Source organism: Propithecus coquereli, unplaced genomic scaffold, assembly GCF_000956105.1.
Source record: "Propithecus coquereli isolate 6110/MARCELLA unplaced genomic scaffold, Pcoq_1.0 Scaffold67, whole genome shotgun sequence".
NCBI lineage: Eukaryota > Metazoa > Chordata > Mammalia > Primates > Indriidae > Propithecus > Propithecus coquereli.
The window spans coordinates 576587-589168 of NW_012152729.1; the positions used below are offsets into that span (position 1 = coordinate 576587).

Consider the following 12582-nt stretch of genomic DNA (forward strand, 5'->3'; position numbering starts at 1 on the left):
TAGCTAGTGGCTGGAGTATTGGCAGCTCAGACATACAACTCTTCCATCATCACAGAAAGTTCTATTGGGCAGTGCTATTCTTACATTTAGAATAGTCATACCATTTTATGATTTTTAAAAGATATTATGCTGGAATAATTGCTGCTTGGTCTTTCCTTTGTAACCCAAGAGACCATCTACCAAGGTGCTATTGTTTTTCTTGCCCAGAAAGAGGCAATGTATTCAGTTGGGGAAAGTGTCACTGCTCATGAAAAGGAACAAGGGAATAGGTGTTAGAGCTGATGGTTCAGGTTCAAACACTGCTTCAACTCTTCACTTACTGGTCAGTGACTTTGGTCCTTAGCCTTTCTCTCATCTGTGACACATGTCTTGTTGGGAGTAAAGCAGGTAGCAGGAATGTAAAGAGCTTAGGTAGGCAATAAATAAATGTTGACTAAATTCAAGCATAGTGCCTAGCATGTGTGACATGCCATTTACTGCTTTCTGGCTTTTCACTTGTGTAATGAAACATAACTGTGTCCCCTCCCATCCCCTTTGTGTGCTTTGCGACAAGTTTTGGAAGTGTTCCCTAGCAAATTGCCCCCAAAATTGAATTCAGTTAACTCTGGTCTACAGGGCAACATTGTAAGACTTGATGCCAATGCCCACATAGTTTGGAGGCTCCACCAGCTATAAAATAAAACCTTCCACATACGGAAGAAACATTTCTTTGGCTTAGCAACCAGGTGCTAAAGGGTTACCCCACTTTATGGAACGAAGTGGGACTGCAGATGCCACAGGATGCACAGGTGGCTGAGCAGTTAGCTGCATTTCTGTGGCGGAGGAGGGATAGGTATAGATTTCAGGTCAAGGGTCACAGGATTCAAGTTGCTCACCCTCGTGGAGTTCCTTTCTACTTACCTCTTTATTCAGCTCTTGGACGACTTGCTGGGTGGCACTGTATTTGCTGAGAGAGGTTTCCAGTTGTGTAGAACAATGCATTAACTCTGCTCGGAGATTCTCATTTTCTTCCTCCAGCTTTCTTGCATTCTCCTTCGACTGTTCACCGTTAAAGAACAAAGCCCAGGAAAGAGGTGTTAACCTCAGACTACTATAAAATCTCCACTCCTCCTTCCCACACCCACAGCAGCTTCCTGCTCCACCCCACGGTGTCTTGGGCTTTCTCACTGGCCCTTGCTGTCTTCCCTCCCTTCTTTCCTGAGGTCTGAGCACCCAGGCCTCTGCCTCCCTCGAGGCCCACCTAGCTTCACATCTGGCCCTGGATTCATAACCCCGACTCTTCCTAGATGTTCCTCCTCACCAACTTTTCTTTCCTTTTTGCTTCCTGTCGCAAAGCTTCAAGTTCTTCCTCCAGCAACTTCTCCTGTTCTTTGCTCTTTTTCAATTGTTCCCGCTTCTCCTCCAGTAACGTTTTTGCCTCCTGAAGCTCCTCTTCCAACTTGGTTTTGATATTGGATAGCTCCTTGTGCTGAGAAAATAAAGACTGGGCTGGAAGACAGTCTTAGACTACACTATATTTGGGGAAAAAAATCCAGACAATTGCACACAGGGAATGGCTGAAATAAACATGAGGACAATTCCTTAATTATATAGCATATGCAATAAAATATTTCCTCTGATGTTTGTAATATTTTTCTTTGTTCAGTTAGATATACCAATTTATTTTATTTATAGATCTAATTCCCACAGCATTGGCCTTCTCTCCTACATACTCACCAAATCTTTCCACGTAAAAACTTCTTTGAATAAAGTTTAAAAAAAACTCAGAAAAGCACACAAAAAATAATTCAGAGATCAAAGACTTTAAATTGACTGACAAGAATAGCTTTTGAGTCCTAGAAAGAACAACATTGTCTTTTGATTATTTTTAAGCTTAACCCTGAAAATGCTTATTATTGGTCACAGAAACTGGTGCAGAGTAGCTGGCTTAGTATCCTAACACAAATTCTGGACAAGTTTGCATGGACTGGTGGTGACATTGTCCACTAATATGTTTAATATATTTCATCTTAAGCAGAGCAAACACTTGAGCTGTCTGCCTACTTGCCCTTCCTACCTGGTGCTGGATATGTTTGATATGATCTAGCAGTTCATTTATTTTCACATCCTGCTCAGCTGCTGTCTTCTGAAGCTGCTTCTTTTCCTTGTCTGAATGTTCAAGCTTCCTCAGGGCCTCTGAGAGTTCTGATGACAGCTCCTCTATCCGTTTCCTAAAGCAAAATGACAGCAACAGGAAGATGGACTTCAGTGCCTGTGTCGATGGATTGTGGAGCTGGCCCCACAGGGAGTCCTTGCTGTCCCACTCCTGGTTCTGGCTGGCTCACAAGGGACAGAACCTCTCTCTGGAGGTGAGCTTGGGGTACCTGGAATGTGCTTTTTCCTCTTCAGCCATCAAGGACTCCTTCTGCAGCTTCTGAATTTCTTTCTGCAGTTCCTGGATGGTGTCTGCCTTCTGCTTGTCCTGGTAAGTGCCATGCTGAAGTTTCCTCTGGGTATCCTCCAGGTTCTTCTCTGACAGCACGGCCTGGTCCTTATACTGGGCTACTTGCTGGGCTGTGGAAGCCAGGGGATGGGGCACGTCCGTGTAAGAAGGGAAGATGTATAAAGACCAGACTCTCACATCAGACTGGCTGCGGAGTCTGTTCGTCCATTTTGTGACCTACTTCAATTCCCTACCTGTCCTTATTTCTCTCCATTTCATTATCAGTTTTAAGGAGCTCTATTAAATTATCTATCTTTCATCTACTCCTCAGCTGTGGACTCTTTCTGGATTAAAATTAAACAGATTGGTGGAAATTGCTCAGTATCTACTGTGTGACTCTTCTGGTCATTAGAGACAAATCCTGATCCTCATGAAGTTTGGAGTCTGACAAGGGAGCTGTAACCGGCCCACCTGTCATTGAGAACAGTGCCATGTTAAAGTCACACCGACTGCAAGCTCAGGAAGAGAGATCAGTGTGGGCTAGAACACTTGGAGATGGACTTGTGGAGGAACACAAGTTGAGCTGGGCCTTAGAAGAAGCAGGAGAAAGGCAGTTCCAGGCGGGGGGATTGTTAGAGCAAATGCATGGTGAAGGGAACAGAGGAGAGAACTATCCTCCACCCATGTGACTGGAAAGGGAAGTGGGAGGAATGGTGCACAAGAGACTTGAGTATATGGGTGGATTAGAGGGGGTTTCAGAGGACTTTGAAAGCCTGAGAGAAGTGTTTAGACTTGATAAGTGTGTTCTTGAGCAGGGACCTGACAAAAAGAAAAGAAGTGTTTTAGGAAAAATGGAAAGCATTAGAATGGAGAAAGACTTCCAGCAATATCCTTTTAGCCCATGCCCTTGCCTCCACTGCGTATGAGGGGACAGTACCCCAAATAAATTGTTCATTGGGGTTCCTTTACACCAAATATGTTCTCACATCCTATGGTTTCTACTCTTGTTACTACTTTAAACCTTACTCTCCTCTCATTCCCTTCTCCAAGTTTTCTAGCCTGGGATACCAGAAGAAGGATGGTGTCTCTATGAAAATAACAACTCACCTTGGAAGAATGAGGAGGAGGAGGATTTTTTTTTGAAGTAGGGAAGAGAATAGTTTCAGTTTTAGAAGTGTGGAATTAGAGCAGGTGGGTTGCCCAAGGGGAGTTAGTCTCTAAAGACAAGACTGACCACGGCTGCACTGTCAGCTCTGGGGCTCTTTGGAGTCACCTGCAGAGAAATGTAGCTACAAGGAGGAGGAGAGCTCCCCGAAGAATGCGGATAGAGGGCGAGGAGAAAGGGTGGAGTCTTAGGGGACTGACGGCTGAAGTCAGAGCAGGAGGGAGAAAAGAAAACAATGGTGAGATCTGTGGAAGAATGAGGGACTCAGTCATGTCTCCAAAGCTGAGAAATGAGGTTTGGGGTATGGTTGGCTGACAGTGTCAGGGAACGCAGCATTAAAAGAGGGTGAGGAAGGAAGCCAAGCTTTGGGTTTTCTTTTTAATTGATAAATAATTCATATAAGAAATTTTACCCCTGTAAAAATATACAGTTCAGTGGGTTTTTATACTCATAAAGTTGTACCACCATCACCAATATTTAATTCCAGAACATTTTCATCCCCTCCAAAGAACCCTTGCACCCAAGGCAAGAAGTTACTGGTGATCTCTGAGAAAGCAGTCTCCACAGAGGGGCAAGGACACAATCACAGTGTGAGCTGCGCAGAAGAGAATGCGTTTGGAGGCAAAAGGAGAGAGAGAGTAGAAAACCAGGGAAGGGAGAGGTGGATTGTGTGACAAAGGTCTTGGAGGAGGCGGAGAGGAATGCGGAGCAAAGAAGCAAAGAACAGATCCCTGCCTCCCTGGGGCCAGGAAGGGACAGGAGTCCATGTGAGACTGAGAGAGTGGTGGGTGGCGGGGCTCAGCAGTTCACTTTCTCAGGCTGAGCACCTGCTATGTGTGGAAGCTCCAGAGAGGAGGTGAACCTACGGAGAGTGCAGGAGTTCAAGAGGGCGCTGGTCACCGCTGTGAGATGCAGAAGCGAGACATTGGAGGGGGCAGGGGAAGTGGCCTTGCGGAGAGCGAAGGCGGCTGCTCTAGCTCCAGGGGGGAGTGTGGTGGGAACAGCGCCTGCCGGGGCCTCACCAGCCAGCCTCTGCTGCTGTTTGGCCTCTTCGAGACTTTCCTTCAGCTTCTGGACCTCAGCCCGCAGGGCCCCACACTCCACCTTGGACTTGTCCTGCTTAGCGTCCTTGACGGTCACTTCGAGGTCTGTCATCATGCGTTGCTGCTTCTCCAGCTCCTTCTCCTTTCTCAGGAGGCAGTTCTGAACCTGCGTCAGTTTCTTCTCTAGCTCGTGCAGCATTTCGTCTTTCTCTTGGAGCAGCTGAGGAGAGCAAAGTGAATGGCCTTGTCTAAGCCACCAGCATCCCCTGCCTGGACACTGCAATAGCCTCCCATCTGCACTTCCTGCCTCCAGCCCTGCTCCCCTCAGGCTGGCCTCCATGCAGTCACGAGAGGGGGTCAACCTCTCATGCCTCTCCTAAAACCCCCCACTGGCTTCCACAAGTCAACCTTCTCATGCCTCTGCTGAAACCCCCCACTGGCTTCCATATCACTTGGAAAAAAGCCAAAGTCCTTAGAACAACCTCCTGGGATGCCCATGGTCTGGGCCTGGGTGACCTGTCTGGCCTCACCTCCGGCCACCCCCACCCCTCTCTGCCTCAGCTGATCCCCTGGAACAATCCAAGCAGACTCCTGCCTTAGGGCCTTTGCACTGCAATGCCCTCTGTCTGCAGTATTCCTCAAGACCTTTGTCTGGGTTGCTTCTTCCCTGACTACCCTATGTAAAATAGCCACCAAGCTGTTTTAGGGATTTATCAGTACCTGACATGAATGTATCAGTTTTACACATTAATTTTGCTATTTGTTTACTGTCTGTCTCCCCACGCTAGAATGCAAGCTCCATGACTGTAGGGATGTTGCATGTTTTGTTATAGGTCTGGCATCTAGAACAGTGCTTAGCATATTGTTAAGTGCTCAGAAATATTTGTTGAAAGCATATGGGAATGCCTTGAAGCTATTTATCCAGATTCCTTATCATCTCTCCACATGCCTCCGTTTGGACTGGCGGATCTATCTCTTCCATATCTCAAACAGAAGGTTTTAATGACTAGCCAGTGAATCAATTGGATTATTTTTAATAGCTCCGATAAAAGTTCAGAGTTGGAATAGTACGGACTACAAAAGCTTGCATTGGTTTCACAACCTTTCTGTTCTTGGTTCCATTTCTAGGCTTTTCCAGGAACTTGATTTATGTTGGCAACTACAGATCTTCCAGGGCATAGTTCTGTTAATATTTTTAAGCTGTCTGACTTACATATTCATAAGATAATCATAATTTTTAAAAAGTGAAATTCACTTGAAATTCTTAATAAGGCTACATATTATTTTACGGCATTTCCTTCCACTACAGAGCATAAAAAAAAAATGGAAGGGAACAATGTCAGTAAGCACACTTCAAACTCTCCTGCTACCTTGCAGGGCTAGGGAAGAACCTCTTTCTTACAGAGTTGGCATAATCAGATTCATTTATTATGTGCTATGAGAAATACCAAAGAAGGGCTCAGAATTGTGTCTCGGCCTTAGGAGCCCACAGTCTCATTGTGTGTGCACTGAGGCTCCCAAAGCAATCATGGTGGGTGGAGACAGGCAGACCCGGTCTGTGCCAGGCACGGCCTCACACCTGCCCTGCTGGCAGCTCCCGACCAGAGGGTTCCTCACTTTACCTTGTCTTTCTTCAAAGAGAGCTTCTGGGTCTCGGTGAACTGCAGCTGCTGCTCCTGCAGCCGGCATTGCAGGATGGCGACCTCCTTCTCCTTCCTCTCCACGTGGGCAGACGTCTCCTCCCGCAGCCCGTGCAGGTCCAGCTCCAGCTTCATCATGTCTGCAGCGGGATGAGACAATGCGGCTCGCTCAGAGGAGGGTGCGGCTTCCTCCTGGCTCCCCGGCCACAGCCCACAGCCCCAGGTTACCCTTCATGATGTTTTTCTTCTGTTCCGACACGGCCTCCAGCTCCATGCGCAGGTCCTTCACCAGGTTCTGGTACTCCTCCACGTGCAGGCACTGGCTGTCCTTCTGCTCCTGCAAGTGCTTCAGGATCTGGCAGAGGGAAGAAGGGCAGGGCAGGAGGGGGACGTGGGGGGAGAATGCTTTCTACGGTGCCCCTTGTCCAGAACAGGGCAGAAGGTAGAAACAGGAGGTATAGCAGTGGTTGTTGGAGGTGGGGGAGAGCTGCAGGGAGTGGCTGCTTTTGGGTACGGGGTTTCTTCTGGGGAGACGAAAATGTTCTGGAATTAGTGGTGACGATTGCCCAATCTTGCGAATATAGTAAAAGTCAATGGTGAATTTTATAGTTTGTCAATGACATCCTGATTTAAAACATTTTTTAAGAAACACAAGAATAGTAAAGAAAACGGTAAGGCAGACTTCTCACGCTCACACAGAATGCGCACAAAAGAAGCCATTCCTTCCTTCCTGTGATAGCATCTACTGTGTGCCCGGCACTGTCCTAAGGTGCTGGGGACAGTGAAGCAGAGAACACAGGCACGAATCCCTGCCCCATGGAGCTGACCTTCCAGTGGGGTGAGACCAACTGCATAAGAAGTAGTGACTTATAGAAAACGCTGAGAGTTGATACGCACTAGGGGAGAAGCTGAAAAGCAAAGGGGAACGGGGTTGCCTAGGGTGTTGCAATTTTAAGTAGGAGGAGGGGTTGGCCTCCCTGAGAAGGTGGCCTCTGAACAGGGACTTGCTGGAGGTGAGGGAGTGAGCCATGGTGTAGGTTTCTGAGGGAGGAGCTTTGCAGGCAGAGGGACTGGCCAGGGACAAGGCCCTGCGGTTAACCACACAGAGGAGGTCAGTGTGGTTAGAACAGAGCGAGCAATGGGGACAGCAGGAAATGAGGTGAGGGAGATAGTGGGTGGTCACATCATGTGGGGCCTGTAGTCCCTTTGCAAGAACTTTGGTTTCTACCCTGAAGGAGAGGGGAATGCCCTCCTAACCAAGAGAAGGCAGGACCATGTGGCTGAGGAGGAACAGTTAGTTGCCTGGGCATCAGGATGCCAGGAAGAGTTATTTGGGTGATTTCAGAGTTGCCAGGAGGGAGGGCCACAGCATGAAACCAGGAGGTGGCAGCCGGAGACAGGCAGTGCAGTCACCATAGGACCCAGGTGGGCACTGCAGGGACTCAAAGGCCCACACTGTGCCGTGCCAGCTGAGGGGAGGAGAGGACTGCTGGGAGGAACTGATGTGGATCATTCTCATTCCTAGTAGAAGCTCCAGGGAGCAGGAAGGCCTTGGATAGGAAATATAAAAGTGGCGGGGGAAGGTGTACTTGGTTTCCTGGGAAAGTCTGTATCGTTCCAAAAAAAAAAAATGGAGCTCTAAGATTTGGCTGTAGGTCAGGATGTGAACAACATGGAACTGGCCTTTAAAATAAATATTGACAGATGTGCAAGGAGAAACTACAAAGTTCAATATCGATCCCTCATTCATCCAACTTTCCAGCATTGGAAAGTCCTGGAAAGAGAAAAGTCTCCTCCTCCCTCACTAGGGGACCCCTTGGGGAGCTTACTCATGTTGTTTCTGCTACCCCCACCCCCATTTCAGCATCCCACCTTGGGGTGTGCAGGCATGCTGTCACCTGCCCGCAGCATGGTCTCACGTGGCTGGCTTTGCCATGTACCTCAAGTTCAGGCATGACGATTTAAGACAGGACCTCACCTAGGAGGACATCTGGCTGAGTTCTGACTATTGATTCATCAAATCTTGCTATTTGTTTACATGGTTTAATTGCTTTTCATTATTAGAATGAACTTTCGATTTTAAAAATACAATTTAAAAAAAAAGGAACGAATTTAGATTAACAATCTTTCCTAAATTTGCTGCTTTTGAACTCTAGCCTGATGCCCGAAGGCTGGATGGTCCTTTTGCATCTAGCAAGCCAACAGGAGCTCTGTCTTGTCTGTGTGCACTGTCGTAAGTGGGGTAAGAGGAGCAATTCCACAGTTTAAGCTGCCTCAGTCTTTGGGGTTCAGCATACAATATACACAGTATCCTTGTGGCAGGGCCAACCAAGGCCACACAAATATAAAATAAAATAAACACTATAATATAAAAATAAAAAATAAAGAGGAAAACCCAGAATCATACCCAGCTCAGTCTAATCCCACCAGGCACAAATAAGCAAATTTTCCCACCTTTTTGATGTCTTCACAATCTTCTGAGGAGCTGGGAGGATGTCTATGGGTGGCTTTATAGGAAGCAAAGTCTGTTCGTAATTTTATCAAAGTCTCTTCACGCTCCAGAACCTGCAAATGAGCGTAGGTCAGTGTGGGGAATGATCAACGTAATGTGCTTATTGCTGTTACGATTATTGCAGACTGTTCCTTTTTGCGGCATGAGTTTGTTGCAGAATTGTGTAATTCATCATGCACTTCCTGCGGGCTTGGTAGGGAGAAGGAATTATGCTCTTAATCTTATATCAAGGTTCTTTAAGGCATAAAGAATGATTTGTCTCACGTTCATCAATGGACACGTTTTGGACTCTCTCCTGAACCTCTGTGTGGTCCACTTTACAAGGCAGAGGAAGGTTCTTCAGAGGCTTTGATGGAGGGATGTACCTACTCTATCAGAGGACAGGATTCAAAGTTTGAGAATTAAAGAAGGAAGTTTCTTATGGAGTGAGTGAGTGTGTGTGTACTTTCGTCCAGAAAATTAAAAAAACATGAAATTTTTGTTTCAATTTTATGCCTTTTTGAATTGGGTGAAAATAATTTAAATAAAACCCAAGCGCTGAAAATAAGTGAAAACTTCCTCTTCACTTATTCTCTCCTCTTTAACTTCCACTGGGGGTGGGAGGACACTAATGAAAATTTACAGTCTGTACTTATACATTATCATCAGAGATTCTAAACAACAAAAGTGGGACCGAATTACACACAGGATTCTGCAACTTCATCTCAACAATACACCACAATCCTTCTTCCATACAGCTCTTACACATCTGCTTAGTCCTTTTTACTGGATGCATATTATTCCATGATATGGATTACCTCTTTAATCATTTCTCTTAATCTCTTCAACCACCTCCCTACTGATGGGCACTTAGGTGGTTGCGCGAAAGATTTTAAGTCTCTTTAGAACCTTGAACTTAATGTGGCTGGGGGGATGCATACCCTGGAGAGTATGAACAAAGGTGGGACAAGCATGTATCAGACAGCTGAGGAATCTTGGTGAAAGAGATTAACTTAGGTGACTATTTTCCCTCCTTTCTTTCCTCATAGCTTTATTGTAGGTGTCTCAGAAAAACATTCTAGAAGAAGGCACTTACCAAAGCATTACTGCAGGCCAGCTTATTTCGAAGTTCCTGGATTAGATCATCCTGTTCAGAGACCTTTTGCCAGACTTCAGACAGTCGTTTCAGGGTCTCCTGATGCTCTTGAATCATGCAAGAAGAAGTGTATATATGCATCTTTGAATGATCACCCTTGTTCTCGGGTTCCTGGGATATTTAGAAATAATGGGTTGCTTTTGTTTATAATTTGTGAGTTAACTTCAGAATTCCATGAGCATGGAAAAATCTCTATACCTGTATTCTAAAACTATATGTTCATATATGGGGATTATAGTTTTCTTAGCAAGAGAAAAAATATTAACTAGTGCATACATAGGTAAAAAATCCAAACAGTTCACAAGAGAATACACTGAAAAGTTAAGTTTTCCTCCATCCTAACTCTCCATGACTCAGATCCCTTCTCCTTGACAGCTCCTGTTACCAATTTTTCGGGCATCGTTCTAGGGATATTTTATGCATATTTTTGTATATGCATATAAGCTCCACTTTTTTCCTTACACAAATGAGAGTCTTCTACACACTATTCTAAACATTGTGTTTTCACTCGACAATTTATTTAAGATATTTTCCATATTGTTACTTGTTGATCTATCTTATGCCTCTTGTAAAATTAATTTCAAATTAAACAAGTAATCATGTCTGTATTATCTTTCCAAAACATTGCAACATTATAGGTGAATCCAAATTTTTCCTTGATTATCACCTCTAATCTTATACTCTCTCTTCACTTCAGAAATGACAATCTGTGCCTATCCTTCTAGAACTTTATACTATATTTACAAAACATAAATGAACCTATACAATATAGATTATGTTGGCTTTTTTTTTTTTTTTTTTTTTTGAGACAGAGTCTTGCTCTGTTGCCCGGGCTAGAGTGCTGTGGCATCAGCCTAGCTCACAGCAACCTCAAACTCCTGGGCTCAGGCGATCCTCCTGCCTCAGCCTCCCGAGCAGCTGGGACTATAGGCATGCACCACCATGCCCGGCTAATTTTTATATATATATATATATTTTTTTTAGTTGTCCAGATCATTTCTTCCTATTTTTTAGTAGAACAGGGTCTTGCTCTTGCTCAGGCTGGTCTTGAACTCCCGAGCTTGAGCGATCCACCCACCTTGGCCTCCCAGAGTGCTAGGATTACAGGCGTGAGCCACTGTGCCCGGCCTATGTTGGCTTTTTAAAACCTAAAAATAGATTTTTTTTTTCACTCAACAAGATGTCTTAGAGATTTATCTATGTTAGTACAAGTGCTTCCATCTTGTTCTTTTAAATTGCTTTTAAATGTGTTTATCCAGTTTTCTGTTGATAGGAATATAGGTTGTTTCTACGTTTTTTTCTGAACTGAAGCTGAAATGAATACTTTTACATGTAAATCTTTGAGTACCTATTCTGGTATATGTGTAGCGTAAATTCATAGAAGTAGGACTGCTAGGTCATATTTAAAACTTGGGTAGACATTGTACATTTGTCCTTCAAGGAAATTGTACCACTTGATACTCTCATCAACAGTGTCAAAACAGTGTTTTCTTAGAACTATGTCTTTTGTTTTTGTTCTTTAAATGTCTGTCCCCTATATCATCTGAAATCATGCATGAAGATTACTGCCTTCTCATTGGTCTGCACTAATAATGGGGAGAACTAATGCATAATAAAAAAAAAGTAAAGAGTTCTAAATTGTCTCCCTAACTGGGATTTTTTGGGTAAAGTTAGAAATAGGTCATGTTCACTTAGCATGAAAGCTACCCATGAGTAAGCTGCAAGAAAGTCAGTCAGAAATTCAAAATTGACCATAAATAATGTTCATATGGATAATTTTGTGTTTAAAAGGGCAAAGGAATGGAAAACATAATGGAAAAGTTAAAAAGGAAGAAGATTCCTTTTTAAGAAGATTCCAAGTTCCAATACCTTCTTAATATTTAATACTACTGGATGAAAAATAGAAATTAATTTAAAAGTAATAAAATAAAAATTCTCTGAAGTGAGGAAAAATGTAGATCTTCAGATCGAAAGGGTTGGTTAAGTGTTGAGAGGCTTAATGAAAAATAAACTAAAAACATCCTGAGTCTGAAAACCTTCAAAGTTCAAAGAGATAAAATAGGTGATCTATGAAAAATGAGAAACAGACTGACATCTAACAATGCATCTTTAATATTGGGTGGTACAAGAAAATGCAGCAATATCTTCAAAGACCTAAGGGAAGATGCTTTTGAAAGTTTGTATGATACATCCAGCCAAACTAGCATTCGAGGATGAATCAAGGTTTATTCAAAATAAACCTTTTTCAGAAATGTAAATACTGAGAAATTTTGTACCCACAATTGTTTCTGAAAGAATTAAGAAGGAAATATTACAGCAAAAGGAAAAGTCCAAGAATGCAGAAGAGGTGAAGGAGACTGCTGAGCATAGTAATGAGTAACAGTTGAGTTTATTTGTAATATTAAAGAAATAGACATTTTCTATGTTATATAAACAGTTTCAGAGATTTTTTTTAAAAAAGCAAAAAGCTTTCCAACTCATTATGTTAGGATAGCATAATCCTAACATAAAATAACATTTTAACAAATTTAGTACAGCAGTTTATTAAAATAATAATATATCATGATAAAGTAGGGTTTATTCCAGGAACATAAGGATTGTTCTATATATGAAAATCTATTAATGCAATTCACTTCGTTAAAGGATAGATGCTAATAAAAATATC

At 43.6% G+C, this 12582-nt stretch overlaps 1 protein-coding gene across 1 annotated transcript in view; it reads right to left on the minus strand.

Annotated features, from left to right (window-relative positions):
* The window catches only part of PMFBP1 (polyamine modulated factor 1 binding protein 1), a 50100-nt gene that overhangs the window by 14295 nt on the left and 23223 nt on the right, over positions 1-12582 (minus strand). The window contains exons 6-14 of the mRNA XM_012660487.1: positions 9858-10028; positions 8725-8835; positions 6499-6625; positions 6253-6410; positions 4610-4850; positions 2364-2553; positions 2057-2210; positions 1301-1462; positions 901-1038 (exon numbers count right to left, since the gene is read on the minus strand). Of these exons, the coding sequence (XP_012515941.1) occupies positions 901-1038; positions 1301-1462; positions 2057-2210; positions 2364-2553; positions 4610-4850; positions 6253-6410; positions 6499-6625; positions 8725-8835; positions 9858-10028 (1452 nt within the window). The remainder of the gene's footprint in view (positions 1-900; positions 1039-1300; positions 1463-2056; positions 2211-2363; positions 2554-4609; positions 4851-6252; positions 6411-6498; positions 6626-8724; positions 8836-9857; positions 10029-12582) is intronic.